The 19362-nt window shown below is 41.5% G+C and overlaps 1 protein-coding gene across 1 annotated transcript in view; it reads right to left on the reverse strand.

Annotated features, from left to right (window-relative positions):
- ERC2 (ELKS/RAB6-interacting/CAST family member 2) overlaps window positions 1-19362 on the reverse strand; it is a 304510-nt gene that overhangs the window by 137431 nt on the left and 147717 nt on the right. Inside the window, exon 2 of the mRNA XM_088831678.1 lies at window positions 8008-8424. Within this exon, the coding sequence (XP_088687804.1) occupies window positions 8008-8424 (417 nt within the window). The remainder of the gene's footprint in view (window positions 1-8007; window positions 8425-19362) is intronic.

Here is a 19362-nt window from a genome sequence, read left to right on the forward strand (position 1 = left end):
ATACTTTCTGTGATAAGTTTTCTTGGTAGAAATAGAATGTATAATCTGTAGAGTCAGAATTAGAAATGACTGCAACAGCAAAATCGTGGCTCAGCCAGCCCAACTGGAGACAAGTGTGTATTAAAGAGAAGGAGGCCATATGGTGTTGAGAGAGGGGGGACTAGGGTGGAGATTAGAAGTTTCGGCAATGATTACATAGGGGAGGTTTGAGCTGTCAGTAAAAGGTTTATGAGCTCAAGAACTTCTAGGTCAGACTTTGCCTTGGTGGATTCCTGCTGGCCTAGGGACAACTTGGATAAATAAATGAGGAGATCAAGAATTCATGTTGCCTTGCCCTTTTCGTCCCTGCACCCCTCCCCCAAGAGCATGGAGGGAAACCCAGGCCCAGTGTCCTGAGGGCTTTACTTGTCCTGGGTTAGTAGCAACTGTGGTCCTCAACGACTTCAGTGTTCCACCTTGCTTTCAGAGACAGGCAAGCTGCCCAAGGGTTTTAGTATAGGAAATCAACAAGCATGGCAGCAGAACATATATCCCTTCCCTTCAAACATCTTACAGTACAATTAAAGACGCCTAACTCTCAAGGGAACATTTTATGCAAAGATGGGCTCGATAAAGGACAGAAATGGTATGGACCTAATAGAAGCAGAAGATATTAAGAAGAGGTGGCAAGAATACACAGAGAACTGTACAAAAAAGATCTTCACGATGAAGATAATCACGATGGCGTGATCACTCACCTGGAACCAGACATCTTGGAATGTGAAGTCAAGTGGGTCTTAGAGAGCATCACTACGAACAAACCTAGTGGAGGTGATGGAATTCCAGTGGAGCTATTTCAAATCCTGAAAGATGATGCTGTGAAAGTGCTGCACTCAATATGCCAGCCAATTTGGAAAACTCAGCACTGGCCACAGGACTGGAAAAGGTCAGTCTTCATTCCAATCCCAAAGAAAGGCAATGCCAAAGAATGCTCAAACTACTGCACAATTGCACTCATCTCACACGCGAGTAAAGTCATGCTCAAAATTCTCCAAGCCAGGCTTCAGCAATATGTAAACCATGAACTTTCAGATGTTCAAGCAAGTTTTAGAAAAGGCAGAGGCACCAGAGATCAAATTGCCAACATCCACTGGATCATGGAGAAAGCAAGAGAGTTCCAGAAAAACATTTATTTCTGCTTCATTGACTATGCCAAAGCCTTTGACTATGTGGATCACAATAAACTGTGGAACATTCTGAAAGAGATGGGAATCCCAGACCACCTGACCTGCCTCTTGAGAAACCTGTATGCAGGTCAGGAAGCAACAGTTAGAACAGACTGGTTCCAAATAGGAAAAGGAGTACGTCAAGACTGTATATTGTCACCCTGCTTATTTAACGTATATGCAGAGTACATCATGAGGAACGCTGGGCTGGAAGAAGCACAAGCTGGAAGGAATCAAGATTGCCTGGAGAAATATCTATAACCTCAGATATGCAGATGACACCACCCTTATGGCAGAAAGTGAAGAGGAACTCAAAGGCCTCTTGATGAAAGTGACAGAGGAGAGTGAAAAGGTTGGCTTGAAGCTCAACATTCAGAAAACAAAGATCATGGCATCTGGTCCCATCACTTCATGGGAAATAGATGAGGAAACAGTGGAAATAGTGTCAGACTTTATTTTTTGGGCTCCAAAATCACTGCAGATGCTGATTGCAGCCATGAAATTAAAAGACGCTTACTCCTTGGAAGGAAAGTTATGACCAACCTAGATAGTATACTAAAAAGCAGAGACATTACTTTGCCAACAAAGGTCCATCTAGTCAAGGCTATGGTTTTTCCTGTGGTCATGTATGGATGTGAGAGTTGGACTGTGAAGAAAGCTGATCGCCGAAGAATTGATGCTTTTGAACTGTGGTGCTGGAGAAGACTCTTGAGAGTCCCTTGGACTGCAAGGAGGTAAAACCAGTCCATTCTAGAGGAGATCAATCCTGGGTGTTCATTGGAAGGACTGATGCTAAAGCTGAAACTCCAATACTTTGGCCACCTCATGCAACGAGTTGACTCACTGGAAAAGAGTCTGATGCTGGGCGGGATTGGGGGTGGGAGGAGTAGGGGACGACAGAGAATGAGATGACTGGATGGCATCACCGCCTCTGTGGACATGAGTTTGAGTGAACTCCGGGAGTTGGTGATGGACAGGGAGGCCTGGCGTGCTGTGATTCATCGGGTCACAAAGAGTCGGACACGACTAAGCGACTGAACTGAACTGAACTGAACTCTCTTGTAAGGATCAGCCAAGAAAACATTAAGGAGCGTGAATATAGGAGGATTTTAGCCTAGAAAATCCCATGGATGGAGGAGCCTAGTAGGCTGCAGTCCGTGGGGTCGCTAAGGGTCGGACACGACTGAGCGACTTCACTTTCACTTTTCACTTTCACGCATTGGATAAGGAAATGGCAACCCACTCCAGTGTTCTTGCCTGGAGAATCCCAGGGACGGGGAGCCTGGTGGGCTTCCATCTATGGGGTCACAGAGAGTCGGACACGACTGAAGTGACTTAGCAGCAGCAGCACATAAACTGCTTTTTCTTTAACGAGATCAGTAGTATTTTGGGTATTTGATTACTAAAACCTTCATATGGAACAGTATGTTCTCTGTGGAAAAAGCTAGAGAACAAGGTAAACTATTACTACATCAAACAATGTCTTATCAAATCAACCTGTATCCAAAAGCATCAGACGACACTAGTGAGTAATGCTTGTATTTGAGCCAATACTTCAGCTCACATTAGCCTGTCGGTTGTAGTTCTTGGGCAATAGTTCTGGTCTTCCAAATAAGTTGAGATCATAATCTTTTTGTTGTTGTTTCCTGCCAGGCAAAGAAGTGGTTTCACCCTCAGCCTTTTCCAGACCACCGAAAGACGAGACACTAAAGCAACCTGACTCTGCCCATGTGTGACTCCTGCCAATTCTAAATCTCCTGAAACAATAGGCTAAACAAGGCCAGGATTCTAGGAGATGAGGTTTATATGAGGTCCAACACCTCTGCCTGAGAATGAATCATAAAACCACTAACACTCCATTCCCCAGCATTACACCATTCAGCCCCAACTGGGTTGAATCGTGCAAAATGAAAAGGGAATCGGGAACACACTGAACTTAAAACCTCAAGTACATTTTAAATCCTGTTTCAGATTCATTTAAATTAACAGAGGTCAGGCGACTTCTTTTTTCAAGTTGGGTTATTCTTACTGGTTTAATACCAAAAGCAGTCAGCCACATTTTTCCACTAAAAAAAAAATAAAATAAAATAGGGAACAAACATTCTAAAACTCAGTAGAGAATGTGGAAACAGCTTACAATAAACTCTGCCTTCTAGAATAACTGATGGAAGAAATTACCCAGTTTTTTGACCGTGGGAAATTATATGTATACTATTACATATTTTGTAGGTCACAAATTAAAAGCACAATTATGGAATTTAGAAAGATGGTAATGATAACCCTGTATACAAGACAGCAAAAGAGACACAGGTGTATAGAACAGTCTTTTGGACTCTGTGGGAGAGGGCGAGGGTGGGATGATTTGGGAGAATGGCATTGAAACAGGTATATTATCATATGTGAAACGAATTGCCAGTCCAGGTTCGATGCATGATACAGGATGCTCGGGTCTGGTGCACTGGGATGACCCAGAGAGATGGGATGGGGAGGGAGGTGGGAGGTGGGTTCAGGATGGGGCACACATGCACACCCGGGGCAGATTCATGTCACTGTATGGCAAAACCAATACAATAATGTAAAGTAATTAGCCTCCAATTAAAATTACAAATAAAATAAATAAATAAAAGCACAATTTGTATTTTCTAGCACAGTGTTTTTCCAAACTGTTTTACAAAGAACAACAGTGCAACAAGAGAAAAGCAAATCAAGTCAATTTGAGAGGCTCTACCTTCCCCAGTCCTCTTCTTGGAAATCATTGCTACATATTTGCACATTAGAGAGAAACAGTCCTATAGTAAGCTCTACGAAATTCAACATTTTCCCAAGTTCATTTAGCCCTGCAGCCCTTTTCCTCTCAAAACACATATCAATATTCCACAAAATGGCCATACTGTGGAGTGTACTTTTGAAAAGATTCTTCTAGAACAGGAATATAAGAAATGGTGTAAGAGCTGAGACTCTGGAGGCAGCCTAACTCAAATATCAGCTTGTTCGCTGTGGGAACTTGGGCTAGATTTTTTACATCACTTTTCTTCAGTTTCCCCAGGCAAAAAGGGGAAAGCAGAAAATGGCCATATCTCCTAGACATGGGCCTTGCCATCTAACTGGAACAGTTTTCTGAGAGCCTTACATGGCTGGTTCCTTTTTGTCACTGCAGTTCACAATGTCACGTCCTCCAACAAGCCCTCCCTGACTATCTAATATGAAGTTGACCCCTCTCAGTTCCCCAGTACTTCACCCTCTTCTTTTCCTCTGATACTTTTCTGTTTAACTATTCAACTGCTGTTTCACCCCAATAAAATATCACCATGAAGTCAAGTTCTATCAGTTAACATTACTCTATCCCCAAACAGATCCTCAATAAGTAGTCACAAAACGGATGGGGGGATGGATGAATGAACAAATAAGTTGGCTGTGAGAATTAACCATGAATCAAGATCGAGCATTCTTCACAGTGCCCAACACATACGCATCTATCCAGATGTTTCTATAAAAACATGTGATGAACCATGAGTGCTTAATCGATTCATAATTATAATTCTTGCACTATTTAACTTACCTCTTCCTGCTGTATAGTGGGTAAACATTTCATGGCATTTATTCAGAGGTGTGTTGGCTCTCAGGGATGGCACCAAAGGGGCAGTAGACTCTGAGAGTCGCATCTGCTGACTTCCATGGTATCAATATTGCCACCAAAACCAATTTCAAACTACCGAAATTACTGGAAATATACTAAATGGCTCTCAGAAGCCGGTAACCTCTTTCTCTTGGGAAAAGTCCTTTCAGGCCTCGAAATCTTATTCAACATGTTCATCACAAGTTTAAAATGATAACTTTTTTTTTTAACAGACACCTTTTTCACATTTTCGATTCTTGATGAGTCAAGATAAGGGTTATCCACTGACTTTGGTCTGACGCTCAAGGAAAACAGTTGGATGTGTTGCCTGCATTTTCTGTACCACTTCTTGTGAGCTTTTGCACTAATGTTTAAGGTTTTAAGCATGACATGTATTTATGCTAGATCATTACAAGGACCAACTAATCTTATAAACATAAATCAAACAGTGTTTAGATTCATTTAAATGAAGATATCCTAAAAGAATCAAGCCACCATCAAGGCACCATTAAATACTACCAATGAGCAGAATCTGTCAAGAGAAGACTGACTATCTGATCCCAAGATCCCAACATGGTCAATGCTGCAGGTGGGGATTTCTCCAGTATCACAGCCTTGCTATACAGGAAACATGACCCCTTGGCATGCAAAATAAAACAGCAGCTTTTTTAAACTATAGCAATCAACCAATCTTTTCAAGGTCATCAGAGAAGACCCTGATGCTGGAAAAAATTGAAGGCAGGAGGAGAAGGGGATGACAGAGGACAAGATGGTTGGATGGCATCACCAACTCAATGGACATGAGTTTGCACAAGCTTTGGGAGATGGTGAAGGACAGGAAGCCTAGCATGCTACAGTCCATGGGGTCTCAAAGAGTCAGATACGACTGAGCAACTGTACAACAACAACAATCTACCAACCACAGTTTTGAGATAACACAATCAAAATTTCAAAATCCACAGACATTCTACATGAAATAATATGGCAATAATCACTACTTCTCCTCTGTAAATTAAATGGAAAGTCTATAGTGCAAGCCAGGAAGAGATTCTTTACACAGCAATAGATAGCTAATACAGTGGAGCAGAAACTAATTCACCCAAAATTCAGCAGCTTAAAAACATACATTTATTATCTCACAGTTTATATGGAAGAGGAATTTAAGCACATCTCAGCTGAGTCTCTCAGAAAAATGAAACCAAGTTGTCAGCCTAGAAACTGTTATCTCATTGAAAGAATCAACTGGAGAAGATCCACTTCCAAGCTTACTAAGTGATGGGTGGCAGTTCTCAGTTCTTTGTGTATGTTCGAGTGATCAATTCCTAACTGGGTGTCAGCTGGAGACTACCTAGAGGTTCCTTACCACACGAGCCTCTGCCACATGGCAACTTGCTTCAAAGCATCCCAGCTGAGATGGCAACAGACTGTACGAACAACATGGAAGTAACAGTCTTACTAGTAAACTATTAATCTGCTAAGTCACTTCAGTTGTGTCCGACTCTGTGCAACCCCACAGGCTCTCCCATCCCTGGGATTCTCCAGGCAAGAACACTGGAGTGGGTTGCCATTTCCTTCTCCAATCTATTAATCTAGTAATTAGATTTTTTTTTAATCTATTAATCTAGTAATTACTAATAATCTAATCATGGAAGTAATATTGGAATCCCACTACCTTTGTCATTCTATCATTCAGGATCAAGTCACTAGGTTCAGCCTAAACTCAAAGGGAGGAGATTACATAAAGATATGAATTCTAATAGGTATGGATATAGGGGCCACCTTAGAAGTCTTCCCACAACATTCACACTCTTGGAATATGAATGGGAAGACCAGGCCCAACAAAATATATCTTTAAGTATCTAATGTGAAGCCAAGCTCTCTGACTTCCCAAATATGTAGCTGGGGTCTCATGAGAACAAAACCAAGGAGAGTAAGCATGTTGCTGCTGCTGCTAAGTCGCTTCAGTCGTGTCTGACTCTGTGCGACCCCAGAGACGGCAGCCCACCAGGCTCCCCCGTCCCTGGGATTCTCCAGGCAAGAACACTGGAGTGGGTTGCCATTTCCTTCTCCACAGAGTAAGCATGGAGCATATTAAATCCAAAGACACAAAAGTCTACTCAAATGTTGTAAGCAAATACAATCTAATATCAGAGAAAACCACTGGGAGCAGCTGCATTACCAAGTCCCAAAATGAAAGCTATGCTTTCTGAGCAATCAAACAAATGACTCACTGGAAGGACTGCCCATCCAAAAAGGTACATAATGCCAAGAAATCTAGTTTGGTCTGAAAACAAACATCTTTTTGAATTTTTATTTATGGCTGCAGAATATTTTGAAAATATACTTAATGCCATTTCACTGCTTCCTGTTTTCTGTGAGATCTGTGTCTGTCACAGCATTTTATTTTGCCTACATGGTACTTTTGAGATTCACATCCACCGCAGTAGCAAGGAACTGCTATAAAAATTTCAAACCTTGAAGGTCACCTACATTCTTTCTAAGATCTATCCAACTGCATATTCTCAGATATCTGAGCATCCCAATATTCAATGGTAGTGGCAAGCCAGCGAGGCTGCCTCTGAGAAACTTCAAATGATTTAATTCACCAAGTACAAAATGCACACTCAAAACCAGGAACACTCTGTCCTACATGAATGTAAATGTAGGCAAAGATTATCTAAACGTTTAAAATTGGTCTGCACATTTTCCCATTGATTCCAGAAATATCCTTAGGCTTTACTTTCTAACAATCCCACACCAAATTTAGCTATGAAGCATTTAAGTTCATTGTTTTGCTAATCACCTATTCATTTTGCTCCTTTAAAAAGAGGATATTTAACATCTAAAACTTAAACAGTACTGTATTTAAAAGACCCTGAAACAATGGCCATCTGTAGGAAAGCAACTGTAAACTACCTTAGAGTTTATGTGTGCTGCACACACTTGGATCCTGAATAAGTGTTGAATAATAATGGAACACACGTGTGGTGGGCAGGGTGGGGGGAGACTAATGCCAAATTCCAGTTTAAAGGTGATAAGTAGACAGGAAGGTTATAAAACAGATGACAAGGGGAATTTTGTCAAGGCTATAGATAACGTCCAACCTGTGATAATAACTTGGTAATATATTTAATATATTTTAACTTGTAAAATATGACTTTAGAGAAATAAACTGAATGTCCTTACCTCTCTAAGATGTATGTTTTCCTTCTCTTTCTGGTCTAAAATCACTTCCAAGTGGCTGACTTGAGACTCAGCCTCTGCCATCCGACGTGTCCGTTCATTGTCATCCTCAAGACTTTTGGACGGCAAACCTTTACTCTGCAACATCTCAAGAAGCTTTTTAATTGACTCGTCTCGGGCATTGAGGGTCTGTTTCTGCGTTTCGATTCTCAGCTCCATTTCCTCCAAGGTCTTCCTCAACAGGAATAGCTCCTTAGCCTGTCTGTCATGCTCAGCTTGGAGCCGCCGGAAGTTCTCCTCGGTCAGTTCGATGGTGAAGTGCTCTGCTCCTCGGTTGCCACTCTCTTGCTGCAGGAGGTGGTTGAGGTCTCTCTGGGTTCGCAGCTCATCCTGAAGGGCCTGGATTGTCAGCTGAAGGTGCTATGATGAGAAAGACAGAGCAAGAGAGGAGAAAGAGAGGGGAAAAAGTCAATGAACATGCCAAATGCTGCTTGCTGCTATCACACTATGAAGATGGAATGTTAATCATGAGGTCCAGAGGGGCCAGCTGTTAGGTTCTCCAAGGTGACTTCAGAAGCAAGGGACAGCACATGGAGAAGGGGAGTTAATTCAATGATGCTTTCTGAATGTTTTAAGAGAAAGGTACACATACACAGAAACGGTGTATTAGTGTCAGTTACAAGGAAAATTACACATCTACAGAGTTTTAATTTAGAAGTGGAAAGGGTTAGAGGGAAACTTTCACAAACACACCTTCTTTACACCCACAATGCTCCAGACTCAGTATTCCTTGTTTCCTAAGGTTTCTTTATTCTACTATCCATTACATTCTGTGGTAAGTGTATGTCCATTTAAAAATAAAAATGATAGCATCCACTACAAGTAGACATAAACAAAGACTTTATTTTTACAAATAAAGCTGTGAACAGGTTTAGTAAACAGGATTACTGCATCTGCAAGCAAAAGGGGACAAATACAGACACACAGACAGACACACTCAAACACACAAGGAGGTGAGGCTGTGCAGAGCAAAACAAACGAGCGGCAAAGAGTGGACAAACCTTGGTTCTTCTGGCATCCAGTAACTGAACAGCATGGGAAACGAAAGAAAATGAAGCAAAAATCAACACAAAGAAAAGTCCAGGGCAAGCAAAGGATATTTAACAGAAAGAACTTAATCAACATAAAGTACCTTCACAGAGAAGAAAAAAAGAAAATCAGTTTCTTATTATAGCAAAGACCCATAAGCTACATAGAATTTACAGCACTGATGCTTGATAAACATGATTTTAAAAAAGAAAAAAATGGGGTTTATTCCACCTTTAATTTTCCTAAATCTCACCGACCCAGGAACCCAGTATCTTGGTTGCTATTACCAGAGAGGAAAGCACAACACTCCAGAGCTACCCACGCATCATCCCATGTCACCATTTTAATCAAAATCAGAGTGGAAGTGCCAGAGAAACAAAACTGCATGAAGACAGGTGGTGAATTCAGCAACACTTTCCCAAGAGGGGCAACCCCAGACAGATCAGACCAGGCAGCCATAAGCTGAAGGCATTTCTGTCCTAGGAAGTAACCCAGGGACTTCCAAAACACAGTCACTGATCCACTCACCAAACACATTCTCCTGATACAGACCAGACACAACACTAAGCACAGAAATCGATGAATGCAAGGCATAGGTCCCGCCTAAAGGGAATTCACAGTATTGTAAGGCATGGACAATAAAATAACATGAATAAATTACATAAATACTGGAGGAGTCCACATTGGGAAATCCTTCTAGAAGCATTCCCAAAGCTGATATCCAGAGGGGTTGAGATTTTTCGGAGTGGGGCCTGTACCCAGAAATTAGCACCAAGTGATGCCTTGCTTATTTAACTTATATGCAGAGTACATCATGAGGAACGCTGGGCTGGAAGAAGCACAAGCTGGAATCAAGATTGCCGGGAGAAATATCTATAACCTCAGATATGCAGATGATACTACCCTTATGGCAGAAAGTGAAGAGGAACTCAAAAGCCTCTTGATGAAAGTGAAAGAGGAGAGTGAAAAGGTTGGCTTGAAGCTCAACATTCAGAAAACAAAGATCATGGCATCTGGTCCCATCACTTCATGGGAAATAGATGGAAAAACAGTGGAAACAGTGTCAGACTTTATATTTTTGGGCTCCAAAATCACTGCAGATGCTGATTGCAGCCATGAAATTAAAAGACGCTTGCTCCTTGGAAGGAAAGTTATGACCAACCTTGATAGTATATTAAAAAGCAGAGATATTACTTTGCCAACCAAGGTCTGTCTAGTCAAGGCAATGGTTTTTCCCGTGGTCATATATGGATGTGAGAGTTGGACTGTGAAGAAGGCTGATCACTGAAGAATCGATGCTTTTGAACTGTGGTGTTGGAGAAGACTCTTGAGAGTCCCTTATACTGCAAGGAGATCCAACCAGTCCATTCTAAAGGAGATCAATCCTGGATGTTCATTGGAGGGACTGATGCTAAAGCTGAAACTGCAATACTTTGGCCACCTCATGCGATGAGTTGACTCACTGGAAAAGACTCTGATGCTGGGAAAGGTTGGGGGTGGGAGGAGAAGGGGACGACAGAGAATGAGATGGCTGGATGGCATCACTGACTCTGTGGACATGAGTTTGAGTGAACTCCGGGAGTTGGTGATGGACAGGGAGGCCTGGCATGCTGTGATTCATGGGGTCGCGGAGAGTCGGACACGACTGAGCAACTGAACTGAACAGATCTGATCTGATGCATTTATCAAACTCTATTGGTATCCAGGTCAACTTTTCACTTAAAAACATCCAATGAGAGATTCCTGTCTACTGTCTCATTTGTGTGTCACAGCATCTCCCAGGGTAGCAAATGCAGAGTAACCAACTGGTATGTATTTAATGACAGTGATTATAAATTTTTTAAAATATAACTCACCCCTGTAAAGTTACATTTCAATGCTTTTTAGTACATTTACAAAGTTATACAACCATAAACAAATGAATTTTAGAACATTGTCATCATCCCCAAAAGAAATCCTATACCCTTTAGAAGTCAGTCCCCATCTTCCTCCCTATCCTCAGGCTCTAGCAAGCACCACAACTTCCTGCCTCTATGGCTGTGCCTATCTTGGGCATTCCACACCAATGGGGTCATCCCGTTTTCAGGTCTATCCATGTTGTAGCATATATCATGCTTCATTTGATAGATGAACAATATTCCAATATAGGGACATACTACATGGTATTTATCCATTCAACAGTCAATTTACACACAAATATTCATATTTGAATATGAATTATTCATAGTAGCCAAAAAGTGGAAACAACTTAAATATCAGTCAACTGATGAATGAGTATATAAAATGTGGTATATGCATAAAAAGGAGCTGTATTTAGTCATATAAAGTATGAAGTACTGGTGGACACTGTAACATGGATGAATCTTAAAAACAGTATGCCACATGAAAGAAGCCAGTTATAAAATACCACATGTTACATGATTACACTGACAGGAAATATCCATAATAAGCAAATCCATTGACAGAAAACAAACTGGTAATTGTCAGGGGAGATTGTGGGGGAGATGAAGGATGTCTATTAAAGTAGCATTTCTTCTTGGGGGTGGTGATGAAAATCAGCCCTTGAAAGATGTTTGTTTTTGAGGGGTGTTTCTTTTAGGGGTGATGAAATGTTCTGGAATTAGCCGTTTGGTTGAACAACTTTGTGAATATACTAAAAACCAATGAATTTTACATGTTAGATGGATGAACTGCATGGTACATAAATTATATCTCGATAAAGCTGTCATAATAAATGTGAAGTGGGACTACAAGGTAATGTGACCTTCCTCCACCAGCCCACCAGCCCTAAACCACACCAAAACAAAGTACACAGGAGTATCGACAGCAGCCATTGATATGTCTGCTGCCAAGCCTCTTGAGAGCATGCCACTGTCTTCAAGCCATTTAAACATTCCTGACAAAGGCAAATCTTTGTCCTCTTAAAGTGGCTTGGATTTCTGGAATGACCAAAGTTTACTTGGAGACAAATACAATGAATCACAATGATCGTACCAGAAATTATCCCTTCTGAGAGTGACCAAAATAAGGTTAGTTGTCTTATGTAGTTCATAAACTAGTCAGAAGGGAATTCCAAAAAATGCCAAAATGCTTTGAGCAAAGACAGCAGCACAGGAAGACAACCCTGTTAAGGCTGCTGCCCCTTTGGATGGGCAGGTTGTCTAGTGCCCTGATCCTTTGCTTCCAAACCTGCAAAATGGGACTAATCATAATGCTTACCTCAGAGTTCCTGTGAGGAATAACTAAGGTAATGCATCAAGTGCCAGGCTTGAGAATGAAGGAGGAAAGGAAGTGTAGTAGACAAGAGAAGTAGCAAAGAAGAATAAGAAGGAGAGAGGAATGAAGGGGGGAAAAATCAGTCCATTTATCCATTCAATATGGATTTACCCAGTGTCTTCCTCATACCCGTGAAATATCAAAAAAAAAAAAGAAGCGGTCCTTGCTCCCAATCCATGTGGACACATAAACCAATAGCAGCAGTATGACGGAAGTCACAGCCAGGTGGCTAGAAAGGCAGGGAGGGTGTAGCCCAGGCTAGAGAAATGCAAGAAAACACAAGAGCTACCCAAACTAAGAGGTACCATGGAGCGACGTCTTGAAGAATAAATGAGAGCCAATCCTGGGAAGAATGAAGGAAAGAAAAGAGAAAGTATAAAAGCCCAGAGGCAAAGACAGACTAGACTTATTAAGGAACAGTAATGGGAAAAATCTTTATAGCCCTCCCATAGTCAAGGTACCGTTCTAAGCATTTTTCATCTTCACAAACACCCAGTGAGACAGGGAACTTAATGAATGACAACATGCAGACACAAAGTGGTTAAGTAACCTGCACTAAGCTACCCACTGGGTAAGTGCCACAGTCAGGTGTTCATCCACCTGGAAGTCTGACCTCAACATTTTGCATGAACCAGTATACTACCTGAACTCTGAACTGGTATAACTACTTCTCCAGGGGGTCTTCCCAACCCAGGGATTGAACCCAGGTCCCTACATGGCAGGCAGATTCTTTATCATCTGAGCTATCAGGGAAGCCCATATACACTTCAGGATGGCTGAAGAAAGAAAAGGGAGTGGGGGCAGGAGTGGTGAGAGCAGACAAGGCAGGCAACTGTGACAGCTATAACAATTCTCAAAATAAAACTTAGCCACTCTAACCAAGCAATACCTCACTCTGAAGTTGTCACAATGGATATCTCTAGGTTGTACATTAAGAAAATTTACTTTCCAGGTAATCATTTTATTAGTCACTGAATGACTTCAGCATTGACCAAACACAATCTGATAATCTATAATTCAGTGTTTAAAAATGTCTCAAATCTATTTTTCATTTAGTTCGTATTCTCTTTTTTAAAAGTTTATTTTTTAATAGGTGGGAAATTGCTTTACAAGTTTGTGTTGGTTTCTGCCGTGCAACAATAATCAATCATAATTACATATATATATATATATATATATATATATAGGCTAGGGTATGCTGCTGTGACAAAAACACAAAACCCACACCCTGAAAGACGAATCCATCTGACATCCTGATGGCATAGAATCAGAATTCTTAGAGCTCACAGAGGCCTTAAAGATTAGCTTGTTAACTTCATCTTACAAATGAGAAAATCAGATCCACACAGGTTAAATGACAGGCCCCAAAGCACACAAACATACTGCAAAACCCAGAATCTTGGTTTCTGGGATCCTCGACTCCATCCTCCAACAACCCTAAGAGAAGACCAAAAGGAGGTGGGTCTCCAGTTTGACAACTTAGAAAATAGCAGTGGTGTCTCTTATAGGGCAGATGAGAGACAACCTAAATTATTTGACTTCTACATCATCCAGTCCTATCCAATAGTTTAACAGCACCGGACACTCCAAGGGTAACTTATAAGACCTCATTTCTAAGACCTTGCAATTAGTAATGACTGCTATGCAGCGATTAGAGATGAGGTGTTAGTCACTCAGTCCTGCCCAGCTCTGCAACCCCATGGACTGTAGCCCACTAGGCTCCTCTGTCCATGGAATTTTCCAGGCAAGAACACTGGAATGGGTTGCCATTTCCCCCCCGACCCGACCAGGGATCTTCCCGGACCAGGGATTGAACCCATGTCTCCTGCATTGGCAGACAGATTCTTGACCACTGAGGCACCAGGGAAACTCTCTCTAAGGGTTAAATTTTAAAAATAAAAATGCAGTTTTCAATCTCCCCGCTTCTATAATTACTCTGTTCCTTCACACTGAATCATCTCCCAGTTCTCAACCATGAAAGCACATTTAAATCTCACTGGATCAATAATCAGAGGTATGCATTTCAGTTTGTAACCTACATCAGGGAACTATAAACCAGCAACTTGTTAGGATGTGTCCAGGAGCCATCTCTTTGGAGTTTCTCAGTCATCACTGTGGTGTCAACTCCCCAAAGCCTCAACCACTCTTCCTGCTGCTTCCATTCGACTGCATATTAGGAGAGAGAAGCCCTTCCAATATCCACCTGTGTTGGAATGGGACATTGCGAGGTGATCCAACCTCATTCCTGGGTGCCAATCAAATTTCTATCAACTTGGCACTTATAACACAAGTATCAGTTCAGTTCAGTTCAGTTCAGTCGCTCAGTCGTGTCCGACTCTCCGCGACCCCATGAACCACAGCACGCCAGGCCTCCCTGTCCATAACCAACTCCCGGAGTTCACTCAAACTCATGTCCACAGAGTCGGTGATGCCATCCAGCCATCTCATTCTCCGTCGTCCCCTTCTCCTCCCGCCCCCAACCTTTCCCAGCATCAGAGTCTTTTCCAGTGAGTCAACTCGTCGCATGAGGTGGCCAAAGTATTGCAGTTTCAGCTTTAGCATCAGTCCCTCCAATGAACATCCAGGATTGATCTCCTCTAGAATGGACTGGTTGGATCTCCTTGCAGTATAAGGGACTCTCAAGAGTCTTCTCCAACACCACAGTTCAAAAGCATCGATTCTTCGGCGGTCAGCCTTCTTCATAATAGGTGGCAAAACAGCTAATTCTCTTCAAGCACAGAAGTGAGTCTACGGTTGGATGAGTAATCAGAAAGCTTTTTACTTCCCTTCCTGATTGTGGGATCATCCTCCAGTTGTCCTCAAAGAATCAAAGCTAAGAAGGCAAACTTCCTTATCCACAGCTGACCACTGAGGACACCAAAGTAAGTAAAGCAGCTGTGACAACAGACATCCAGGCTTCTCTCTGCAGTCACTCTGCTAGGAGTCCAAACCTAGCCTTTAACCCAGTTCTTTTCAACCTTTTCTCCCCACGCTTTATTACATACTTTGAACTCTATCCTGGATAGTAAAGGCTAACCCCTTTACTGACTCACTGGAAAAGATTGAAGGCGGGAGGAGAAGGGGACAACACAGGATGAGATGGATGGGTGGCATCGCAAACTCAATGGACATGAGTTTGAGCAAGCTTCAGGAGTTGGTGATGGACAAGGAAGCCTGGCGGCCTGCAGTCCATGGGGTCGCAAAGAGTCAGACACGACTGAGCGACTGAACTGAAAAGCTAACCCCAAATCCAGTAAACAGAAGGAAAAAAGCTTAAAATCATTGGTCTGGCCATTAAACACAGGTAAATGGTATTGGAACCAAAGAGATGAGTTGTGCACTTTATTCCAAGTCACAGACAATAAAGTAGGTCATAAGGACTTCTGCTTCTGGTGTTATGGCAGGCTTATTTTCTGATACAACCTCCTAGTACTCAACAGTCAGATAAAGGCAAAGTATATCTTTCAAAGCATCGCTGTGCTCACAAAAAGGCAAGGGAAATTGCCAAAAAGAAGAGAGATTTAGAGAGAGACAAAGTGAGCTCCTCAAGGGCAGGTTCTGGGCCAAATGTGTATCGTACCCCCAACTCCAGCACATAATCAGTACCCAATAAATAGTGAGTAAAATATGGACAGAAGATGAGAGGACCAAACAGGAAACTGTCTACCCAACAGTCAGCACAGGAGGACACTGTAGGGGAGAAGAGTCTCCATTTTTCTTTGGTTTGCTGTAGTTAGGCTGGGAATGGGGCCGGCGGGGGCAGGAAGGGGAGGCAGTGGCGGTGGGAGAAGTAGGAAGAATATTCTTGACCTCAGATTACTCTGTCCTGTTCTCTCTCCCAAAACTCAAAATTCCTCACGTCCACCAGCTCACTTGTCTGACAATACTGCTCCAAAGCTGCCAGAACTATGTCCACTTCACAAGAGAATAAATTGAGCTGGCTTAAGGGATTTTATTGCAATCACATCATTAGCAAACATGGGCCAGAGTCTAAAATTGAGGTTTCCTCCAGCCAATTCTAAAGTCTCCCCTGCTCTAAAAATACTATAGAACTTCATTTTACACAATTCTTACAGGCTTCCATACTCACTTAATTTTGAAAAAAGAAGAACAATGAAAAATAAGAAACTAAGCCATATTTGAGTTTATATGGGAAAGGGGAGAAAATACACTTTGCTTTAGCCAATGTTTCGGAGAGTACTTCCAATAGCTACTGGAGTCAGAATCTAATCCAGATTTCAGAATGTCTAAAACACAAAAAAGGTAAATAGAATGAAAGCATAATTATATATGTATGATGTGCATGGAACACACAATTATTTAAGTAGGGCCTAGCCAGATGTTTAGAATCTACTGTGTCTTATCCCCAAACATGGAAAATGTGAGTTCCTGGCAGATTTGAAAAAATTTGTGACCTTAAGCTCTTTTCCACACTATGGGGAAAAAGCAAAAAATGATAAAGTTTTGGACTATAAAGCAGTTTAGAGTTTCACTGCTATGAAAACCGTCTCTGAGATTTATAAAAATATGAATTGGCTTATATCCAAAAGTCTTGAATTTTTTTTTTTAATAAATCCTTACTCCTTCTCAAGAAAGGGCTTAACATAACTCTTTCAAAGAAAGCAGAATCTCTTTGCAGACAACTTGGCCTGCTCTACTGATCCTGTGACTTTATTTTCCTATTTATCATTTTCCAGTTTGTCTCTAATCATATAATAAAGGCAGGTTCTCTGATCCCTTTTTCCATAATCCTGTGTGCAGGATGTGCAGTACTCCTTGTGGCTACAAACCTTCCACAGGCTGTGTCGTGTGTGTGAAAAGACAAACAGCAGGCATTGGCTAAAAACATGTGGCCTCAATGTGCTGTGGAAGAGGTGCTCTATTGAGAAGAGGACAAAAAATTAATAGTTAGACATATGATCTAGGCGTTCTCCTTTAGGGTTGAAGAGGCAAATAGCTAATAGAGAATACTGATAGGTGACTTTTTTAAGCACCAAAGTACCAGTATCCTGGGATTCTCACACAGATGCACTGTCAGAGAGAACTGCAGAACCCACTCTGGTTGATAAAATGTGACATTTTGCCAAGATTGATAATATTAAAAACAGTATACATGGGAAAGCCCTCTTGGCAGTTGCTTTTGTAAGCAAGAAGGAGTTCTGGTTTTCATTACAGACCAATACGATAAGGTGGCACAATACTGGAATATTGTACTGAGCTGAGAGCTAGGATTTAAGTTCTAATTCCAGCTTTCCTACTTATCAATTACACGATTGGGGAAAATCACCAGACTTGCCTGGGCTTCCAAGAGCAGTGGTGATGAGCTGGGTTTTGAATCCTGCAGCTACCCATGACAGCCTATGTTACCTTGAACAAGTTACTTAAGTATTGTGAGCAAATGATTCATCCATAAACAAGAAATAATCGTCATAACTAACTTACAGAATTCACACAAAGACAACAAGAGATGTTCATCAAGTGAACAAGTTCCCACAAAGCATGAAGCACAGCGCCTGGCACATAATGAGGGCTCAATAAATGTTCATTGTTTTCATTGCTGTGGAGACTGTGGTGGTGGCTAGAGGCCCAGAATTAAAATGTCTCTCCTTCCTCCTTTCATTTGGACAGGGAAAAGAAATGAATAAACATTAATTTTTGACCACTGAATACATGTAACAGTGAGAAACAAAATGCTAACTACTATGGCATTTTTTAAATAAGGGAAAACAGGAAACAGTTGTTTTAAGCCCAACTCAAAGATGGATAAAATTGATTTCCCATCAACTTGTCTATAAATAACTCTGCAAAGGGGTTCTAGGAAATAACTAACTGTTTCTATTTTGAAGGTCAGGGTGCTTTCCCTGTTACCCAGTAATATAAAAGCAACTAAAGCAAAATGGCACCCCTGACACTGACACTGTTCAACTTGTTACAGGTGGAAAAAAAAACAAAACAGAATATAAGATATAGATATTTTTTTAACGTGTTTAGAGAAGTAATCCCAAACATGTAATCATGAAAATAATGGTTAAAATTGGAATGTTTCCAATTATTAATAGTCACTGCCACATGCAGTTAGAGAACAGTTTTTCCATTTTAATTGCTTCAGTTCACTTCAGTTCCATTCAGTCACTCAGTCATGTCTGACTCTTTGCAACCCCATGAATCACAGCACGCCAGGCCTCCCTGTCCATCACCAACTCCTGGAGTTCACTCAAACTCATGTCCACAGAGTCGGTGATGCCATCCAGCCATCTCATTCTCTGTCGTCCCCTTCTCCTCCCGCCCCCAATCATTCCCAGCATCAGAGTCTTTTCCAGTGAGTCAACTCGTCGCATGAGGTGGCCAAAGTATTGGAGTGTCAGCTTTAGCATCAGTCCTTCCAATGAACACCCAGGAATGATCTCCTTTAGAATGGACTGGTTGGATCTCCTTGCAGTCCAAGGGACTCTCAAGAGTCTTCTCCAGCACCACAGTTCAAAAGCATCCATTCTTCGGTGATCAGCTTAGCAAATCTTTACTGTAAATGGTATTTTAAAATCTTTACTGCAATTTCCTTCCCTGTCACTTTCCTTTCACCTCCCAACATGTCCATTTAACAAAACTGCTTACCATCTAAATATTTTTAATACAAGTAAAATAACTTAGATTAATATCGATGTAAAATGTTGGGTGGCAGGCTTTGAACTACTGATTTTTCCCTACTCTAACCTACATCCTTGCTCAAACTCTAGCCCTTATTATTGAAGTTTTCATAAGGAGTTCAGTTCAGTTCAATTATTCAATCGTGTTCGACTCTTTGCAACCCCATGGACTGCAGCATATCAGGCTTCCCTGTCCATCAAAAACTCCTTAAGCTTACTCAAACTCACGTGCATAGTCAGTGATGCAATCCAACCATCTCATCCTCTGTCATCCCCTTCTGCTCCCGCTTTCAATCTTTCCTATCATCAGATCTTTTCAAATGAGTCAGTTCTTCACATCAAATGGTCA

This window comes from Moschus berezovskii, chromosome 24, assembly GCF_049115385.1.
Source record: "Moschus berezovskii isolate FMDL1 chromosome 24, NW_MosBer_1.0, whole genome shotgun sequence".
Lineage (NCBI taxonomy): Eukaryota > Metazoa > Chordata > Mammalia > Artiodactyla > Moschidae > Moschus > Moschus berezovskii.